Here is a 22,203-nt window from a genome sequence, read left to right as displayed (position 1 = left end):
GAATCAGTGTAACCGATGTGATTCTGAAATCTGTATATGGGGTAAAAATGGGAGTTCATAACCACTTGAATCAAATGTATGAAATATGATATGACAAGAGCTATGTAATGTTTTAAACAACTAATAATAAAATTTTTTTAAAAAGAGGGAAAAAAAAGAAGGAATCAGAAAGCAAATAAGTTAATGGTGACTGAAAAAATTTAAAAAGTGTTTGGTGTAATTTACTAGTAAAATCATCTGAGCCTCCAGTTTTCCTTGTTGAAATATTTTAAACAAAAATTCAATTTCCTTATAGATATGGGTTATATAAGCTATTTTTGCTAGAGTTTTGGTAGTGTTTTTGAAGGAAATTATCCATTCACCTAAGTTGATAAATTTATAGGCATACAACCATTTAACAATATTCCTTTTTTCTTTTTTAACAGCTACATAATTAGTAGTGATTTTTTTTTTTTTTTTGAGATAGGGTTTCACTAAGTTGTTCAAGGCCTTGCTAAGTTGCTGAGGCTCGCTTTGAACTTGCCATCTTCCTACCTTAGCCTCCCGAGTCTTACATCAACATGCGCAGTCTGATATCAGTTCTTTCTTTTCTGATGTTCCAAATTTGTTTCTTCCCCTTTTTTTTCTTGACTAGACTGAATAGAAACTTACCAATTTTATTTATCTTCTCCAAGAATCTGCTTTTGACTTCACTTTCCTCTAATTTTAAACTATTTTCTTATTGATTATTACACTGATCTTCAGTATTTCCCTTCTTTGCATACTTTGGGTGTCATTTGCTCTTCTGTTTCTAGTGTCTTAGTGTGAAAACTAAGGCTACAGATACAGAACTATTCTAATTTAGTTATATTCCTATGAATTTTGATTTGTGTCATTCTTTTATTTCATTAAATTTAGAATACTTTCTATTTTCTTTTTTTGGGTTTCTCTCTGACCCTCAAGTTACTCATCTATGTTTCTTCCCAAATAGTTGGTACTGGTACTAATTTCTAATTTAATCCCAGAGAACAAAATTTATATAATCAGATTCTTTTTAAATTACATGCGTTGAGCTCAGCAGAATACCATGTGCCTATAGTCCTGGTATTTGGGAAGCTGAGGCAGGAGAATGGATCACTTAAATCCATGATTGGCACCAGCATGGACAATGTAGTTGTTGAATTTTGTTGTTTTAGGTAGAGTGTTCTACAAACTTTGATTATGTCAAGTTGGTCAAAAGTAGCCAAGTTTTCTATATGCTTAACAATTTTCTTTTTACCTATTCTATCAATTAATGAGAATTAGTTGTTAAAAGCTCTAACTATAACTGTGGATTTGTTTATTTCTCCTTGTAGTTCCGTCGATTTTTGCTTAATGTATTTTAGAGCTCTTTTATTCAGTAAACAAATGTTCAGGATTGCTATGTCCTTGTTGTATTAAGCCTTTCATGATTATAAAATAACCTTCTTTAGTCTGGATGTGGTTAGATAATTAGAATTCTTAGATGGCACCCATAATTTCTGCCCCCTTATACAAATGCTGTATAATATCCTCTGTGAGGGTAAATACCATGGGCTATCACTTCCCATAGTCATACTAAGATGGAAAAAGAGATTTGCAGATGTAATTAATAATTAAGATCCTTAATCAGTTGATGTTGTATAATCAAAAGAGAAATTATTCAAGACAGGCTTTACTTCATCAAGTGATGTCTTCAAAGAGATCAGAAGCAGATGCAAAGATTCTCCTGGCTTTCAACAGTACACTGCTACTGGGTGTGGTGGGGCATGCCTGTAATCTCCCTGGTTTAGAAGGCAGGAGCATCACAAGTTCAAGGTCAGCTTCAGCAGCTTAGCAGGGCCCTAAGCAACTTAGAGAGACCATGGTTCAAAATAAAAAATAAAAAGGGTTGGGGATATGGCTCAGTAATTAATAACTCCTGGGTTCAATCTTTGGTACTAATGAATAGATAAATACATACATATATACATACAAGTAATCTGCCACGTTGAGAGCATATGTTTCATATACTAAGTATGAAAGGTTGACCTCTAGAGACTTAGAGAGTTCTTGACAAACAGCTGCTAGAAAGTGAGTCTCACAGCCACAGGAGCTGAATTCTCCAACCAATGATCTTAGTTCAAAAAAGGACTAGGAGATGAGATTGCATCCCCAGGTAAAAACCTTTATTTCAGCCTAGTGAAAACCTGAGCAGAGGATTCAATTAATTCATGTCTAAACTCTTGACCCTGGAAGCGGTGAGATAATAAATTTATGTTGTTTGAAGCTTCCAAGTTTGTGGCAATTTGTTACAAACACTATAAAATAAATATATCTGTTAATGTTCTTTGCTTTAAAATATACATTGATAGTAACATAGAAATGTAAATTGTATTTTTCTGTTAGCATATTATAGAGCTTTTTGTGTCTCTCTTATTAACCTGTTTGTGCCTATTAATCTAAAGTAAGGTTTTTATAGGTAGTACATAATTGAGTCCTGCTTTTATTTTAAAATCCAATCTCATATGGCATTTAGTTCATTTAATGTGATCATACTTATATAGTTCCTTTAACCCTACTACTTTGCTATTGTTTTAAAAAATATATATTGTTCTAATTGTAGATGGACACAATACCTTTATTTTATGTATTTATGTAGTGCTGAGGATCGAACCTAATGCCTCACACATGCTAGGCAAAAGCTCTTCCACTGAGCCCCAATCCCAGCCTGCTTTTTTTATTTCTCTCATCTTTGATCCTTTTGCCCTTTTTGTTTGATACTTTTTTTTGAGAGAGAGAGAGAGAGATAGAGAGAGAGAGAATATTTTAATATTTATTTATTTTTTTTTAGTTTTCGGCGGACACAACATCTTTGTTTGTATGTGATGCTGAGGATCAAACCCAGGCTGCACGCATGTCAGGCGAGCGCGCTACTGCTTGAGCCACATCCCCAGCCCAGTCTGTCTGAGTATTTTTATAATTATGTTTTACCTCTTTTGCCATACTAACTACACCTGCTGTGATACTGTAGGGGTTGCTTATGAGTATATAGTACACATTCTAACTTACCATCATCTACTTTGAAAGTAGTGATATGTTATTTCACACATATGAAACTAACAATACTTCCAATTCTCCCTTCTAGGCCTTCGTATTACTGTTATTCATTTTATTTCTATATGTTATAAACCCCACAATTATGTTATTTATTTAAAGTCAAGTATCTTTTAAAGAAATTTAAATTATAATAAAAATCCTTTGTATTTAACCATTCAAGTCCCCTTTTCCATCTGGTATTATTTTCCTTCAACCCTTCTTGTGGGATGCAGATCTTGGTAATGAAATACTTTCTATAGGTCTAAAAATGCCTATATTTCAGTTCTTTTATTTTTGGAAGATTTTTTTTACTAGTAATGATAACGTAGGTTATCATTTTTTCCTTTCTGTGAAGATCTTGTTTCCTTGTTTTTTGTGTGTATGTGTAATGATATTATGAGTAGTCTGATATGTGTATTTTTCTATGTATCTTTTCTTTCTACTTTTAAGATATTCTCCATAATTTATTTATTTATTTTTAGTTGTTGATGAATCTTTGTTTTATTCATTTATTTATATACATCGCTGAGAATCAAGTTCAGTACCTCACACATGCTAGGCAAGAGCTCTACCATAGAGCCACAAACCCCAGCCCCTCCATCATTGATTTTTTTTTAATTTATTTTTTAGTTGTATACAATACCTTTATTTTGTTTATTTTATTTATTTTTATGTGGTGCTAGAGATTGAACCCAAGGCCTCCCATGTGCCAGGCAAGCGCTTTACCACTGAGCCACAACCCCAGCCTCCATCATTAATTTTTAGTAATCTTATTATGAGCTGCATCCCCAGCTCAAGAAACTGGGATTATAGGTGCATACCACTATGCCTGGCTCAAATAGTATTTTCTATTCTACTATCTGGCAATTCTGGGTATACTCACATTAGGCTGCTTTTAATTGTTCCACAGTTTACAGATTTTTTTTGTTGTTGTTGTTCCTTCTTTTCCATCTTTTTTATTTTATTTTACTTTAGATACTTTCTATGACTATGCTTTCATATTCACCAATCTTTTTTCTACAATATCTAATCTACCATTAATGCATGGAGGTACACTTTTTATTTCAGACATTGTCTTTTTTCTTTTTGGTACTGGGGATTGAACTTGGGGCACTCGATCACTGAGCCATATCCCCAGCCCTATTTTGTATTTTCTTTAGAGACAGGGTCTCATTGAGATGCTTAGTTCCTTGCTTTTGCTGAGGCCTAAATCCTCCTTTGAACTCGAAATCCTTCTGCCTCAGCCTACTGAACCATTGTGATCACAGGTGTGTGACACTGCGCCCAGCTTCAGACATTGTAATTTTTAACTGAAGATATTAGATTTTGAGTTTCTTAAAAATTTTCTATATCTTTATTTCCTCAGTCTTTCTTTTAGCTTAACATTTGGAAGACAGATAGTTATAATGTATTTGTCTTAAATCTATTATCTGGGCCAATTTTAAATTTGTTTTGTTAGCTTTTTGTCTTCTTCCTATAGGTTGGATTTTCCTGATTCTTTGCATGCTTGGTAATTTTTTATTGGGTATCAGACAGTGTAAATTTTACTTTAGACATTTTTACATTCCTAAAATATTCTTGAGTTTTTTTCCTGAGGCTGGACACAATTTGATTTCAGGTCTTGTTTTTAAGCTTTGTTAGGTGGGACCAAATCAAACTTTAGCACAGTATTTATTTTACTGCACTAATAAAGCAAACCTTCCTGAATATTCTATTCAATGCCTTGTAAATTATGAAATTTTCAATTTTGCTTGTGGGAATGAATATATTCTTGATCTTATATATGCTCTAGGGATTATTCCTTATAATTTTTTTGAGTGGTTTTTGTTCTGGCCTCAAGTAATTTATTCACATACATTTCTGACCAGTTGAACATTTTGAGTAGAATCCTCTGAAGATCTCTGAAGTTCTTTATCATGCTCTCTCCTCTCTGATATTCTATCCTGCAAAGTCTAGTCACCTAAATTTCCCAAATGACAGGAGGAGGAGTTCCATCTCCATCTCTATTGGGATATGTCTGTTTTTCTCCACTTTGAGCAGTGACGTGAAACTTTCTCCAGGAAGTAAGCTGAAGCAAAAATGGGGCTTGTTTCCCATCTTTCAGGGATAACTGTCTTTCATTGCCTTGTGAACAATACCTTGAAAACCACTGTTGCATATATTTTGTATGTTTTTCTTTTTAAACTTTTTTTTAATTCTAAGGGTGAATCTACTGCCTGTTAATCCATTTTGGCAGGAAGTACACTTTAGGAGTTCTTTTATGGATAAATTAAATTGAAGATGCATACTGGCATCCAAGTAAAAGTGTCAAATAGGCAGCTGAGTTACTTCTTCCTTTTTTCTTTTTTCCAGCTGTATTGGGAATTGAACCCAGGGATGTTTTACTACCAAGTTATATTACCCAGTCCCACCCCCTCCCCCTTTAATTCTTCAGACAGTCTTCCTGACTTGCTGAGACTGATCTTAAACTTGCAATCCGTCTGCCTAAATCTCCTGAGTTTCTGGTATTAGAGGTGTGAGTCACCAAGCCTAGCCTGGGTTATTTCTTGAGTGTATAGTTCAGGAAGATACCAGAGATCCAGATACACATTTATAAGAAATAAGAGAATGGATGAAATTTAAAGCTATCACACTCAATGAAATCATTTCATGGACCAAATTTGGTCTTAGTATGCTTTTTCAAATAAGTTTTTATAAGTAAAATTTTTGTAAGTTTTATTGGAACACTGAATGTTCATTTCTTTTCATATTGTCTAAGGCTGCTTTTGTACTACAACAGAGTTGAGTACTCACAGCAGAAACATCTGATATCTAATATATTTATTAAGTGCTGTCTATATAAAAATGATTGCCAACAAAATACTGCCCCTGATACACACAATAAATGTAGACTTGAGAACACCAGTGGATCGATTTCTATAGCATGCGTAAATTTCAAAGTCAAAAAGAAAAAAAAGAAGTATAGAAGTTCATTGGATTAGACAAAGAGGAATAAAGGGAAGAGGGGATGGAAATAGGAAAGATAGTAGAATGAATCAGATATAACTTTCCTATGCTCATATATGAATACCCAACCAGTGTAACTCCACATCATGTTCAACCACAAGAATGAGATCAAAATTGTAATGGGTCACACCCCATGCATGTATAATATGTCAAAATACACACCCTACAGGAAAAAAATCAGGAGACTGATTTTTAAGGGGCAAAAAAACGAAGTAAATCAAGAAGAAAAGAATGTTAACTGTGTCAATTGCTGCTGAAAGGAGAAGAGGAAAACTGATTAAAGAACAGGGTAGATTTAGCAAAATGGTCCCTTTTGCCATCTTAGAGATGTGGTGGTTGAGGTGGGTATGGTGAAAAGTCAATTAAAAGTAGTCAATTAAAGAAGGCTGAGAAGAGAACATGATGTTAAAAAGCAGAGACAATGAGGACTTTTTTTTTTTCCCCAGTACTTTTGAGGACTTTTAGTTAAAAAGTGTGGGTTGAGGTGACAAATGGGATGAAGAGGTGCAGTTTAGGGAGGTAGTTTGTTTTTAAATAGGAGATATAAATTATAGCATACTATTTTTTTTTTGCTGGGGGTGTGGGTACTGGGTATATCAAACCTAGGACCTTGCCCATGTTCTACTACTGAACTACAGTCCTGTCCTACTTATATCACATTTGTATGTTGATGAATATGATCTAACAAAGGCACAACTAGTGATGAGGCATAGGATGGGACTGCAACAGATAAAGGAATAGGAGAGAAGACAAAACAAAGGTAGTCTTCAGCTAGTGGATGCTCAAGCTGAACAACTGGGATGTATGTTGCCATTATCTTTTTGTCTCCCTTGAGTTACTGGCTGAACTGGCTGGGTGGCAACTGTGGTAAGAGCACATTTCAGGATTGTTTAAGTTTACATTTCACAAAGAAACAATTTGAGAAATAGTGAGATTTATATTCCAATATCAAAGGGTCTGCATAATTCATAATAAAACTAACCTATGTCCCTGATATAAGTTATAATGTAACTGGTAATACAGTTACATTAGGGCCAGAGTTCAGCTACATTAATAAGTTCAAAAGACTCAGAGGCCTAGGAGTTAAAATATATTTTTTAAATCTATGTAAATAGGATTATGTTTCAAGGTTTTAAAAAAACTTATGTTTTAAGGTTTTAAATATAAATTTACAAAAACCTTTTGGAACTTAGTTTGAAGTTAAGGATGGTTAACCTACCAATCCTCATCAGCTAAAAGCCTTAGGGCTTCTGTCAGGGCTATTTCTGGCTTGGAAAATGGCCGTAGTTCTGATGAATCCATTATTTCTGGACTATGAGTAACAGAAGGCATCCTTTCTTTATATTGTGGAATGGCTCCAGGAGATGCTTCAGCTAAAACAAAACATTAAATAAAGTATAAGAGAACCTTGATACAAAGGACACAAATCAAAAGGTAATGGTATTCTTATGGATGTTACGGATCTTTCTTTTTTTTCTTTCTTTTTTTTTTGGTACTGGGAATTAAACCCAGGATACTCTACCAGTGAACTACATCACAGTCCAGTTTTTATGTTTTAATTTTGAGGCAGGGTCTCCCTAATTTGCTCAAGCTAACCTCAGACTTGCAATCCTCTTATTTCAGCCTCCTAAGCAGCTGGGATTATAGATGCACACTAGATGTTATAAATATTTCTTTCTACTAGCCAGATGTGGTGATGCATGCCGCCTATAACCCCAGCTACCCAGGAGCTGAGAAAGAAGGATTACAAGTTTGAGTCCAGTCTCTACAATTTAGTAAGACCCTGTTTCAAAATAAAATATAAAAAAGGGCTGGGCATACTCAGTGGTAGAACACAATTCCTGGTACTGGGGTGGGGGGTGGGGGGAGCGGAAGAAAAAACCAGTATTAGTTTATTCTTTAAGAAATTGTAATACCCAGGGGTCTGGGGTTGTGGCTTAGTGGTGGAGCACTTGCCTAGTACATGTGAGGTCCTGGGTTCGATCCTCAGCACCACATTAAAAAAAAAAAATGAATAAACAAATAAAAGTATTGTGTCCATGTACAACTTAAAAAAAAAAAAAAGAAATTGTAATACCCAGAAAGCACAGTTATTTAAAACTTTCTTATATTGAAGATTACTTATAAATTCCATTTAATATAAATAAATAAGTAGTTTTCAGTCATGGGTCATAACAGTCAAGCTTTTAGAAGCTAAAAGAATCAATATGATATCATTTTGTAAAAACATGAATATATACCTGCATTGCTCCACAACTGACAATTAAAAAATAAAGTTACTTGGCAACTATATTTAGAATTCTAATTGTTTTTCTCTATTGGTATAGTATTAATAGTCTATAACGAATCCTGAGTCTATGTGTAGTAATAAGAACAATGTTTGTTTCACTTCAAACATTTACCAAACTTTTTCCAAATATAATGCAATGTTCTAGATGTTAGGAAAACAAATTATTGTCCTTCAGTGCTCAAGGTAATGCCCTTAGAGCACTGCTCAGTGTAAGACATGTGCAGTGGATGTGTTAGGGAAAAAAAAAAAAAATCAAATAGAATGGCCTTTTGTAAGTGGGAAAAGATTTACTGGTTCTTTTTCCATGTTGAGATTTTTTTTTTAAAGAAGAAATAGTAAACACTAGAAAATGACTATCATGAAAAATTATTTAACTATATTATTTGTGAGAAAATGTTATAGGAAATCACAAACATAAGAAACTTCTCTTAATGTTGTATACTAATTACATATTCAAAGTTTCTATGAATCATTTAAAATCCAAAGGCAATAAGGCATTAATGATATTAGCTAAGATTTACTAAGTATTTTATTGCAGACCTTGTGATAAATGTTTTACAAACTTTACTGCATTTAATTATTTCAATAAAGCGGAAGGACATACTCATTATCTTTATTTTGCAGCTAAGACAAAAACTGAGTTTTATATAGGCTAAAGAATTTGTTTGAGGCCTTGATGATGACAATTGCAATGGCATGACTTAGATTTAAGTCCATTATTCCTTATGATTTGTATAAAGAGGTCTATGACAGAATCTCTACTTTCAAAATATTGATAACAGGGCTAGGGTCATGGCTCATTGGTGGAGTGTTTGCCTGGCATATGTGAAGTGCTGGGTTTGATCCTTAGCACCACATAAAAATAAATAAATAATGGGCTGGGGTTATGGCTCAGCAGCAGAGCACTTGCCTAGCACATGTGAGTGCTGGGTTCGATCCTCAGCATCATATAAAAATAAAATAAAGGTACTGTGTCCAACTACAACTAAAACAAACTATTTTTTAAAAAAATAAATAAATAAAATAAAGGTATAAAAATTGATAATGTATTTGATAAAAAGGATAAATATGATTTTTGGATTACTATGGTGATTAAAATCATTAATAGTCTTTGCTAGAGTAAATCACACAATGAGCAAGATGATGTGTCCATTAAAAAATATAACAAATAGATCCATTTCGTTTTGTCAATGATTTAGATATAACCTCATTAGACCTCATATGTAAAATTGATATGTATAAATAAAATACAAATGGACTACTAACCATCGTTTATTGAAATCTTATTTGGTAGTGTGCTATGTGCTTCATTTACATTATTTCATTTAATTCATTAAAGAACTCTGTAATATTTATTATTAATCCTACATGACAGGAGAAGAAACTGATGCTAAAGTTTTAAGAATTCCATTCTACTCCACTCTGATTGTCAATTTCTTTCTTTCTTTCTTTCTTTCTTTCTTTTTTTTTTTTTTTTTTGGTGTTGGAGATTGAACCCAGAGCCTTGTGCATGTGAGGCAAGCACTCTACCAACTGCACTATATTCCCAGCTCCAGGCCCACTCTCATGAGAGAATAACTTATTAGACAGAGGTGCAGACAAATACCCAATTTTCAACCTTTTGGTTATACCAACATCAAGTACTATTACCTATATTTACTTTATTTTCACCTGAAAAAAGTGAAACAAAACAAATATTATTCTGGAAAAGGAAGGTACAAAGAATATCAGTGTAAAGCAGTGCTACTCAAACTAACTTTTTTTAAAACTTCCACTCTGTTGCAGATTGATACTTTTATACAATAAAAGCACTGTGACAATGTCCAATAGTTAAAATAGTTCTAAAAACTGAATAGGTTTTTTAATGTATCCTGTCACGGATGAATAATAAACAATTCTTTAGTTTAAGAACCACATTTTGAGTAGCAATAAACTAACAGATAAAGAAGCTTCTTAAATGGAGACATATACAACTACAATTTTGCTATTAGAATTTATTTTTGGCAACATGTTTATAACTATAAATCAAATTAAACATTTAAATTTGGGTTATATACACAAAATTTTTGTTTTGTTTTGTTTTTTTGTGGTGCTGGGGATTGAATCAGGGCCTTGTGCATGCAAGGCAGGCACTCTACCAACTGAGCTATAGCCCCAACCTCCAAAATTTTGTAAGTATAATCTTATGTTGAAATAACATAAGAGTGACTCCAAAAAAGCATTCTTTTGATACTTCTCAGAAATCGAATATGTAAAGCCTATATTATAGGCAAAATGAATACTCCAAAATTGATGATGTATTACTATTTGTAGTACTGCTACTACTAGTACTTCCACCCATACTCTTAACATAGGCTTAGATGGGTAAGAAGTTTTTTTTTTTTTTAATTTATTTTTAGCTATTGACAAGCCTTTTATTTCTATTCATTTATGTATATGTGGTGCCATTCACATTGTGTGTGTGTGAATCAAACCCAGTGCCTCACACATGCGAACCCCAGCCCCAGAAAATTTTTAAAATTTTTTCTCCCTGGATTTTATGAGATTAACAAAAAAAATAAAATTATCTAAGAATGCTAACAGGCTTAATTTCATGATTGCCTATATTTAACATTGTATGACTATATTTAATCACCAACTTTATAGGCCAAAACCTCTCATTAAGCACAGTTTCAACAATGATTAGCTTTGTGAATGCAGAATTTCAAAAAGTTTTTTATACTTTTTACATTATAAAACAAATATAAAGCAGAACCTTAGACACTCTGCTAGCATAAATCTCTATTTTTATCTTAAAAGTGTGTCACCTATTTCATTTATATACTTACTTTTCTCTGTATTTTTATTGATATCTAGGCTTCAGAACCAACATAAATTTAAGAATGTTTATTATAGTTCATAGTTTAGCTTTAATAATATTTAATAAAATAACTAAGTAATAATACTTAATGTTTACTACAGTTCATAAAATTTACATTTTAATCTATAATATTTTTTCCTAGTTGTTAGTATATCTAAGATCTATTCAATGGTTTTAAAAACTATATAGGAGGGGCCGGGGTTGTGGCTCAGTGGTAGAGCACTTGCCTAGCATGCGTGAGGCACTGGGTTTGATCACCGGCACCATATAAAAATAAAACAAATAAAATAAAGGTATTGTATCCATCTACAACTAAAATATATATATATATATATATATATATATATATATATATATATATATATATATATATATGAAATGTGGATACTACTTGTACTTAAGCATAAAACACAGTGGTACTCAATGACAACCTGAATAAATGATAAATACAATGCCTTTTTTGATGATGCTCTAATATAAACAGCTTCAGTACCTCAGTTACTTTTATAAAATTGGATACCAGTCTTCAGTACAAAGAAATATTTCCTTGAGATAATTTGGACCTTTGAATTCATATAATTATAGGGGTAGAAAATTAAGATTTGTTTCCAGGTCTCAAAGTTAATCAAAGCTAGAACTGATAGGAATCCAGATCTATCTATCGACTTTTGGTTCAGTGTTCTTTCTCTCACAGATGCCCTGTGTCACATGTGGTCTCTTCATCGTAACAAGCATTTATAACATTACTCTTTATATTTAAATAGTAACCTACCCTAATCTGAAAACACTAAACATGTGACAGTTTTAAACTGGGTCCTCCTATCTATGGAGGGATGAAGGCAATATTTTCTAAAGGGGAATTCTCATTTTGATATTCTCACTTCATCTCTAAAAACATTTAAGTCTAGAAGGGAGAACAAAATAATTTTTCTTTTTATGAGAAAGAACTAGCATTTATTACGATAGAAGTTAGTTATTAGGTCTTGCAAATTTCAGTAATATGGGTCAATATAGGCCATTCTTAGTCATATAGCATCCTTAGTATTATAGCAGCTTTAGAATATTACTTGACAAAAACACTTCAAAAAGCAAATACTACTTACTTTCAGATGCTATTTTCTCAGTTCCTGTATGTTTCATTCGTTCCCAGTGATTCTGGTCCTTCTTTTCACAATCTTTTATGTCAAAAAGTTCTTTTTCTTCTTTTCTCTTTTGTCTCATTTTGTCATAAGTAGATTTTGAAATAGAAACTTTAGTCTGCATGAAAAAGTTGAAATATCTGGAAGTATTCAGGGAGTTTGAGATTTAAAATATCTTCATCTCAGATAACTGTATATTTTGTACATTAAATATTTTGCTTTTTTATATTTTTATTTTATTTGTTTTATTTTTATGTGGTGCTGAGGATTGAACGCAGTGTCTCACACATGCTAGGCAAGCGCTCTACCACTAAGCTATAACCCTAGCCCTACATTAAATATCTCTACAAAATTAACTATATATATATTTCAGTCTTTATTTTAGGAATCCCAATATCTAATAGAATGACATAGAGCTGCTATCCAATTATATTTGTGCCTAAGGATATCAGTCTGCTGCTGCTTGAATATATTATAGAAAAATATTAAGTACATGCATACAGAAACATATATGTATATAAAGTATGTTATAGTATACTTTATTACTAGAAAGAGAACATATTTACTTAGTAGGAAAGGAGAATAATCTAGCTTTTAAATGATTCAGGATCAGAAATCTTACCAATATTTAATTTTTTTTAAATGTTTACTTTATTTTTATGTGATGTTGAAGATCGAACCCAGCGCCCCGGGCGTGCATGCCAGGCAAGCGCACTACCGCTTGAGCCACATCCCCAGCCCTAAAAATTTTTAATCTAAATATTTTTACTGCCCTACATCTGATATACCCAAAACAATGACATATTGTAGGCTTAAATTTATCCTCATGATTAGTAAATAACCTTACATCTTTGTCATTGTCAACATCAAGATATGATGGAATACTTTGTTGGACTGCTCTTCCATATATCCCTGATGGTGGTTCAATACTTTGTTTACTTGAAAATGTATCCTCATTGTCCATAGAAGATATCACTGGCTGGCTGGAGGTTGTTGGTGCTGAATTTGGACTTCCAAATACACCTGCAATCAACCAATCATTGAAGAGTCATTAAGTATTTATGTAATGGCATTCTGGATAACAAAGTTTAAGACAAGACTCTTGCACTCAAGAGCAAACAACATTGTAAGAAAGACACATTAAGTAATTGTAAAATATACAAACAAATACCCTAAAAGGACACTAATATAAGAGGTGAGAGAAAGTAATTCATGATAATATTAAATGAGAACTACATACTGCAAGCATGGAATTCATATAAAAGTTCACAGGAAAGTTGGTGTGAGCTGGGCATTTAAAACAATTTCAAGAAGAATGGAGTTAAACTGGGATTAGAAGACACAATGGATTTGGGTAGACAAAGAAGAGAGGAAATGCTATGGGGCAGGGGTTGTGGCTCAGCAGTAGAGTGCTCAACTAGCACGTGTGAGGCCCTGGGTTTGATCCTGAGCATTACATAAAAAATAAATAAATAAAATAAAGGTATTGTGTCCAACTACAACTAAATATATATATGTATACACACACACACATATAAAAGAAATGCTATGAGATAGGAAGATTTATACACAGAGCTGAACAAATATAAAGCATGTGTATGGGTACAAGGCAAACAGAGAAATAACAGGAAGTAAGTCTGTAAGAACAGGCTGCAGCTCATCTGAGGAGAATCTTATTCTAATGAGATTATCAAGCAAAGAAATGAGAAAAGATTTCCAAGAGGTTTTTTTTGGGGGTGGGGTGGGGGGTGGTACAGGGAATTGAATTCAGGAGTACTCAACAACTGAGCCATATCCCCGGCCCTATTTTGTATTTTATTTAGAGACAGGGTCTCACTGAATTGCTTAGTGCCTCACTTTTGCTGAGGCTGGCTTTGAACTCACGATTCTCCTGTCTTAGCTTCCCAAGCTGCTGGGATTTCAGGCATGCACCACCACACCTGGCAGTTTCCATGAATTTTATTCTATTTCGTTTTGAACAAAAAGACATAATGCCCCCAATGCATATGACACATTTTTCAGTTTAAAATAAATTAATTTAAAAAGATACTTGCAATGGTGTTAGTCAAAGATTTCCCAGCCCCATAAAATATATAACAGGATTTAATTTTGATTTGTCTAGACTCTGTATGGGAGATTAATAAATAATATTGTTTTATTAATTAGTAAGCTGATAAAGTCTACCATTTGAATTTAAATTATGCCAAAATTCTCATACCTGTCCTAAAACTGTCTTATAAGTACCTTGTCTACAGTTGTCACATAACATATCTCTCTAAAAGTTACTGACATGAATTTACTATAATTTTGTCAGAGAATGGAAATGTGAAGTGCTGACTTCTAATTCTTTCCACTTAACAACTCTTGTTTTTGTTTTTTTTTTTAGAGAGAGAGAGAGAAAGAGAGAGAGAGAGAGAATTTTTAATATTTATTTTTTAGTTTTCGGTGGACACAACATCTTTGTATATGGTGCTGAGGATCGAACCCAGGCCACACGCATGCCAGGCAAGCGCGCTACCGCTTGAGCCACATCCCCAGCCCTAATAACTCTTGTTTTGTTTTTGTTTTGCAGTGCTGGGGGTTGAACCCAGGGCCTATACATATTAGACAAATATTTAACCACTGAGTCACAAACCCAGTCCTCAATTTAATAACTTAAAAAAGAAGTTCTATTTAATGTTTGAATTACTCCCTATTCTTTATTGACATGCTTTGCTTAAGTCTGAAGAACACAAACTATTAAAAAGCTATGTGGGGGGCTGGGGTTGTGGCTCAGTGGTAGAATGCTTGCCTAGCATGTGTGAGACACTGGGTTCGATTCTCACCACCACATTAAAATAAAATAAATAAAATAAAGGTCCATCAACAACCAAAGAAAATTTTTAAAAAAGCTAAGTAACTCTGAAGTACCTTTTCCAACAACTACTACTGAATCTTCTGATAAGGTATTTGTGGAAGTGAAGTCAAAAGTGGAAATTTGCTGTAAATTTGATGACCTTATAAATCCTAAAAAAGAAAGAAAAAACAATGAAAAACGATTTAAAATGCTTACTTAGTTTTAGGATATTATAACATGATTAAAAGTAAAAACTTATTACATACAAAAATTTATAATTTTTTAATCATAGATGTTAATTCAATAAATATTTACAATCTAATATTTATATTTACCTAGTATGCACTAGCCACTAGAGAGAAAAGAAATCTTCCTACCCTTAAGGAGTTTAAACATACCAGGTTTAATAGTGGGAGAAAAACATGCAAATAATCACAGTATGATAATCAGAATAATCACAAAGGAAATAATTTGATACCCTAAAACAGATCAAGTCAATCTCACAGCAATCTGTACTTTTCTAGGTTAATTTTTATCTCAGTTTCTAAGTATTTACCAAATTATTCTTTCTCCTACCAAACTATAAGCTCCATGAGACAGGACTTATGTCTAGTTTTGATTATTATTGTTTCCTGAAGCCTGGTACAGTGCTTGCAACAGAGTGAGTATTCAATAAATATAAATTAGATGTATGTATCAAAATTAAAAAAAATGAAAAGCAATATAAAATTAATTTAGGGTCTAGGAAAGAAAAGTAATTAACTGTTTTTGGTAAATTTAATTGGTAAATGTGATCAAATAACTGATTTTTTAAAAATGAGGTACATAAACTGTTTTGCTAATCTGTTAAAGCTAATAGACTTGCTCTGGCTTTGTGTGAACACAGCAGAGATAAAGAAAGAAACTGATGTAGGTGATAATTTTTCACATATTCTTTTTTTCCATGATGCTGGGGATCTAACTGACGGCTTTATATATGCTAGTCAAGTGAGCTACATCCTCAGCTCCACATAATTTCTTCTTAAGTAATTTGGAAAAACCAATGTACAGCACACACCAACTAACAGAAACAATGACTAGTGCGTGCGTGCGCACACACACACGCACACACACATACACACAAAATGTTCTGTGACAAAGGAATGCAAAAATCTAAGTAAATGAAATAATTTGCTCAACAGTCCATAAATACAGTATATATGTGTGTGTCAAATATATATATCAAGAAATAATTGAATAAGTAGACAAGTCTCATAATGAGAAAATAAGGACACATTAAGTTTGAACTTCATTTCTAAGATCAACTGACAATTACTTTTGATGTGCTTTTATTTTTTTTACATTGTATTTTCTTCTAAACTGAAATGTTAAAAAGAAATATTGCTCATTGTCTCAATCCTAAAGATAAAGAAAAATGTGTTTAAAGGCTTCTTTATACACAAATATCCTTATATAATCTTTTGTCATTTCTGTCTAATTCATTCAAATACAGAAAGAGAACATGTTAACTCATAGTTGCTAACACTGTAAACATCCATCATTAATCACCTTCTCAAGTCATTAACTGGACTCCACAATGTTGTGTGGAAAATGGCCAGGTTCAAAGGGAATGCCAATAAAGGAAAAGAATGAGAAGATGAAAAGGTGATTATAAGAGCTAACCCTAAAAAAGACAGGTTTCTTACAAAATGAATCCATTTGGAGTCAGGTGCAGTAGCACTTGCCTGTAATCCCAGCAACTCCAGAGAATGAGTCAGTAGGATCATAAGTACTGGAACAGCCTCAGCAACTTACCAAGACCCTGTCTCAAAATAAAAAAATATAAAAGGCAGGGGGTGTAGCTTAATGGAAAGTGCCCTGGGTTTAATCTTCAATACCATTCAAAAAAAAAAAAAAAAATCCTTTGGCTACACAATGGCAATATTTCTTTTGGGAAACTTTGTATTCTGTTTAACACTATACTTACTATTTACTTTTACCTGACTATTTGAGAATGCACTTTTTGAGTGATTTTGCTCACTTTTAAAATATTGGTTTTAATTGGCTAATCACCATTCCATTCATTTCATATATGGCAAATGAACAGATTTCTATGCAAAGCATATTGAAGATATAAAGATGACAACATTATTACTCTTAAGAAACTTATAATTTAACATGGAAGACATTAAATGTGCATAAATTAACTAGCAGGTAGGGTGACTGAAGAGAGTAAAGAAGACTATTCCAGATCAAACAAATAAGCAAAGTTTTCCAAAGAAGTAACTTTTAAACCAGTATTCAAAAGCAGACATGAACTGAACACATTAAGATTTGGATAAAGCATACAGGCTTTGCAATTACAAAGTAAGAAAATCTAATATTACAAGTGCCAGAGTATTAGGGTATTAAAAGAGGAATGGTAAGGTAAAGCAAAAAAGTTAAACAGAGGCAACATGATTACGGTTCTTTTTTTTCTCCTGGTACCAGGGATTGAACCCAGAGGCGCTTACCCACTGAACCACATCCCCATCCCATTTTAATATTTATTTAGAGATAGGATCTCACTGGGTTGCTGAGGGCCTAAGTTGCTGAGGCTGGCTTTGAACTTGTGATGCTCCTGCCTCAGCCTCCTGAGCCGCTCAGATTACAGTTGTGTGCCACCGTTCTAAGATTATAAATCTTAAAAATTAGACTGAGAAGAAATGATAAGATGGACTACTTCCAAAACATGGAGCTAAGGAGAAGTAGACAACGATGACTTTAAAGTTTTATGTCTCCACAATTAGGAAAACAGTAACACTATGGAAGAGAAACCTGTCTTGAAGTTTGGTTTTGAACATGTTTGCTATTAAAAAATTTAATATGATTTTTTTTAGTATGAGTTACTTTTAAGTATTTTGTCTTTGATTTTCTTTACATGAGAAATAAAATATGTAAGTAAATATAAAAATCCCATCATTTTATTTTATAAAAACAATAAACAACTTATTGCTGCCACAAAGAACAAATACTGAATTTTTTTAGAATAAATTTTAAGAAATTTACAAAAAATAAAAAAATAAAAACAAGGAAAAGCTTATAATCAATTTTTCACACAATATGGGTCACTTCCACAATAAAAAGAGCTAACATATCTGATTACCTGCATGTACATGATTTAAGATTATCAGAAATAAAGTATTGAAGTTAATATTATCATGACCACAGTTGCTACTGAAAAAATGATAGCTCTGTACTTACTTATTTTAGATTACCAGGCTTAAAAACAGAGGACTTCTAATTACTCTATTTAAATATTTATAACCTTCAAAAATCACTTCTTTTGTCCTCTAGAGGTAATTTTTAATATGCAGCTTGTGTCAGAATCTCTTAAGAAATGAATAAAGCAGTCACTGGATGGACTAGCCAATAATTAAAAACATGTAAGTTGCTAACAAATGGTCAGTGATAACAAAGAAGCTCTTTCCCAGGTTCTACCACAAGGAAATTCACATTCTTGTTGCCACAGCTTTACTCCATGGTTACAACCTAACCAGACATTTGGGAGTAATTTACTCACATGATTGCCTCTACCTTATTGGAGTAGAAAAATGTCTTGTAAAAAATTTGGTGTGTTTGTGTGTGTGTGTATGTTAGGATGTATGTATACTCTTGGGGTAGAAGTCAGGAGGGATTCCCTAATTTTAACTCATGGGCAGTCCTTTCCCTTCCCTGGTTCCTTAGGCAAGTCCATATACCAGCACAAACCTGTGAATTCTTCTATTCTTCAAAATTATTTAAGTAACACATCAGCAGAAGGATAAGATGAAAAACCTCAAAACTGAGAATTTTCAGTTAATTTTTTCTTTATTGGCATGTTTAGGGAGAACTCTGATGTAGATTCTACTGTATTTTAAAAAATTAATTTGTTATGAAATTTACTAACCTTTTGTATGCTTATGTCTTGGGTTTTCCTTATTTTGTATTTTTAAAGCACTAGGTAAAATGTCATGTGACCTATCATCTTCACAATCAACACATCCAAACCCATAGTTCATACGTTGGCCAATTATGCTTACATTGGATGTTGTAATCCCTATGAAATAAAATAAATATTTATTTAAATAATTTAGGTAATATTATATAATAGGAACAAATCTCTCAAAATCTATCTTGCCTTCTAACCTTTTCAAAAGGCTGGCAACATACTAGAAATTATAAGATGACAGTAATTTAAAAGTTATATCACATTTTAAATCATGTAATACTTTTTATCTAAGAGATAAAACTATTATAAGTTATAATACAGCATTTCTTAAAATAGGTTTTAAAATAGCAATGAAATATAAAATGTAATACTTGAAAAATATGATCCAACGTATATGTCTAAAAATATGACAAGCATTTAATATTTAAAAAACACTTTTGTTGGGCATGATAATGCATGACTGTAATCCCAGTGACTCAGGAATCTAAGGCAAAAGGCTCACAAGTTCAAGACCAGTCTCAGCAACTTAGTAGACTCATTCAAAATTTAAACTTAAAAAAGGGCTGGGGATATAGCTCAGTGGTACAGTGCCACTGTTTTTAATCCCCAGGACTACCAATAATAATGATAATGATAATGATAATAATAAATTCACTTAACTTTACACACAATTTTTTTTAATTCAGAATTTTAAAACAGTGACAAGAAAAATGCCTATATCCTTCATTCTTCTCTTTTTCTCCAATTCCCATGTATTGGTCTGGTTGATGAGGCAGGAAAATACTAGTGATTGAGAATCCAGTATCTGGAATCATGGCTTCCTGGCTTTAAATCATAGCCATGCCACTTAACCTGGACAAGACACTTACCCTTCTATGTGAAATAATGATAACAGTAGAATCTTTTCTAGAGCTGTCATGTGGATTAAAGTAAGAAAACAGCATAGTACCTACCTAGAATATTATAAATACCTAAATATTATTATATCCTTAATAAAAACAGAACTCTCTTCTATGCCTCCTTCTAAAAAAATTAAAAAACTTTAAATATATATTTGAATGTTTAAACTTACCACTCTATACTAATGCTATGCAGCTATTACAACCACAGAATGTCTAGGCAATATTTAGTCACTGTCCATTTTTATATGTAGCTCCTACATAAATCATCAAGCAATAATAATAAGAAATTGTTTTTAAAATGTTGTATTTTTTTAAATTTATTTTTTAGTTTTAGGTGGACACAATATCTTTATTTTGTTTTTTTGTGGTGCTGACAATCGAACCCAGTGCCTCATGCATGCTAGGCGAGTGTGCTACCACTTGAGCCACATATCCAGCCCAAAAATGTTGTATTTTTGGATATAAGTTGTGACTCAGTGGTAGAGTACTTGCTTAGCATGTGTGAGGCACTACATTCGATCCTTAGCACCCCAAAAAATAAATAAAATAAAGGTATAAAAAAAGTTGTATTTTTAAAAACAGGATGTGGGGAGAAGAAGTAACTGATGGCAGCTGGGCTAGAAAGAACTGTGGAATAGAAGGCCTTGACAGTTCACAAAGATAAACTTCAAAAATATCTGATATTAAATAATAAAAATCTGATAATAATAGATAACTTCTAGAAGTAACATAGATATCTTTAAATTCTTAGTTTTGACAGTCCATAAAGTAAGATTTATAAAGATTCTGGTTTTGGGTGGACATGCTTCCTATTAATAGACAACACTATTGGTATGGGAAAAATTTACTATAACACCATTCAGAAAATCTTAACACAATTTAGAGTAATTGTTGTAGAATATGTGTGGAAGCCTTCAATGGAAACACTATTGTAAAGACAGACTGGATTTAGGATATTTTTTTTAGTTGTAGTTGGACATAATACCTTTATTTTATTTATTTATTTTCATGTGGTGCTGAGGATCAAACCCCAGCACCTGGTATGTACTAAGCAAGCACTCTATTGCTGAGCCACAACCCCAGCCCCAGGATTTAGGATTTCTACATAATAGATATTTTCATTTTTATATTCAAATACTCTCTATTCTGAGCATTATTATTTTCATGTTTTACTACTGGAAATATAATAAACTTATAGGAATCATTTGTTTATAGTAAACAACAAACCCAAATTGATAAAAATCTTAAACCATTAGCAATTTAACAGTTGGAGAGAATGTTAAATTTAAGAATATCTTATAGTGAATTCAGTGACAACAGTGTTTGCAAAATGTGATCCTAGAAATTCCTGTTACTTGTTAAAAGTGCAGATTTCTAACCAAGATGATAAATTCATTAGGTATGAGATGAGGCCTCAGAATCTATACATGTGTTACATATGAACCCAGGTGATTCCTAAGATTAAACAAATTTGGAAAACACTAAATATTAGGCAAGTTTGGGGAACTCTGAATACTACATTAGAAGTGTGTACTATAGAACTAATCACTCCCCAGCTATTGCCCTTCTCGGACTATTCCCTGAAGACCTTAAAAGAGCGTACTACAGGGATACTGCCACATCGATGTTCATAGCAGCATAATTCACAATTGCTAGACTGTGGAACCAACCCAGATGCCCTTCAATAGATGAATGGATAAAAAAAATGTGGCATTTATACACCATGGAGTATTACGCAGCACTAAAAAATGACAAAATCATGGAATTTGCAGGGAAATGGATGGCACTAGAGCAGATTATGCTAAGTGAAGCTAGCCAATCCCTAAAAAACAAATGCCAAATGTCTTCTTTGATATAATGAGACCAACTAAGAACAGAGCAGGGAGGAAGAGCAGGAGGAAATGATTAACATTAAACAGAGACATGAGGTGGGAGGGAAAGGGAGAGAAAAGGGAAACTGCATGGAAATGGAAGGAGACCCTCATTGTTATACAAAATTACATATAAGAGGTTGTGAGGGGAATGGGAAAATAAACAAGGAGAGAAATAAATTACAGTAGATGGGGTAGAGAGAGAAGATGTGAGGGGAGGGGAGGGGGGATAGTAGAGGATAGGAAAGGTAGCAGAATACAACAGTTACTAATAT

At 32.8% G+C, this 22,203-nt stretch overlaps 1 protein-coding gene across 3 annotated transcripts in view; it reads right to left on the bottom strand.

Annotated features, from left to right (window-relative positions):
- Positions 1–22,203, bottom strand: part of Togaram1 (TOG array regulator of axonemal microtubules 1) — an 85,602-nt gene that overhangs the window by 15,978 nt on the left and 47,421 nt on the right. For 2 of the 3 annotated variants that reach the window (XM_076848252.2, XM_076848253.2), the window contains exons 8-12: positions 19,114–19,263; positions 15,281–15,376; positions 13,218–13,393; positions 12,335–12,488; positions 7,301–7,454 (exon numbers count right to left, since the gene is read on the bottom strand). In XM_076848252.2, coding sequence (XP_076704367.2) covers positions 7,301–7,454; positions 12,335–12,488; positions 13,218–13,393; positions 15,281–15,376; positions 19,114–19,263 — 730 coding nt within the window. The remainder of the gene's footprint in view (positions 1–7,300; positions 7,455–12,334; positions 12,489–13,217; positions 13,394–15,280; positions 15,377–19,113; positions 19,264–22,203) is intronic. The other variant, XM_076848254.2, reaches the window with a different exon arrangement.

This window comes from Callospermophilus lateralis, chromosome 3, assembly GCF_048772815.1.
Source record: "Callospermophilus lateralis isolate mCalLat2 chromosome 3, mCalLat2.hap1, whole genome shotgun sequence".
Lineage (NCBI taxonomy): Eukaryota > Metazoa > Chordata > Mammalia > Rodentia > Sciuridae > Callospermophilus > Callospermophilus lateralis.
This window is presented reverse-complemented; position numbering and strand designations above follow the sequence as displayed.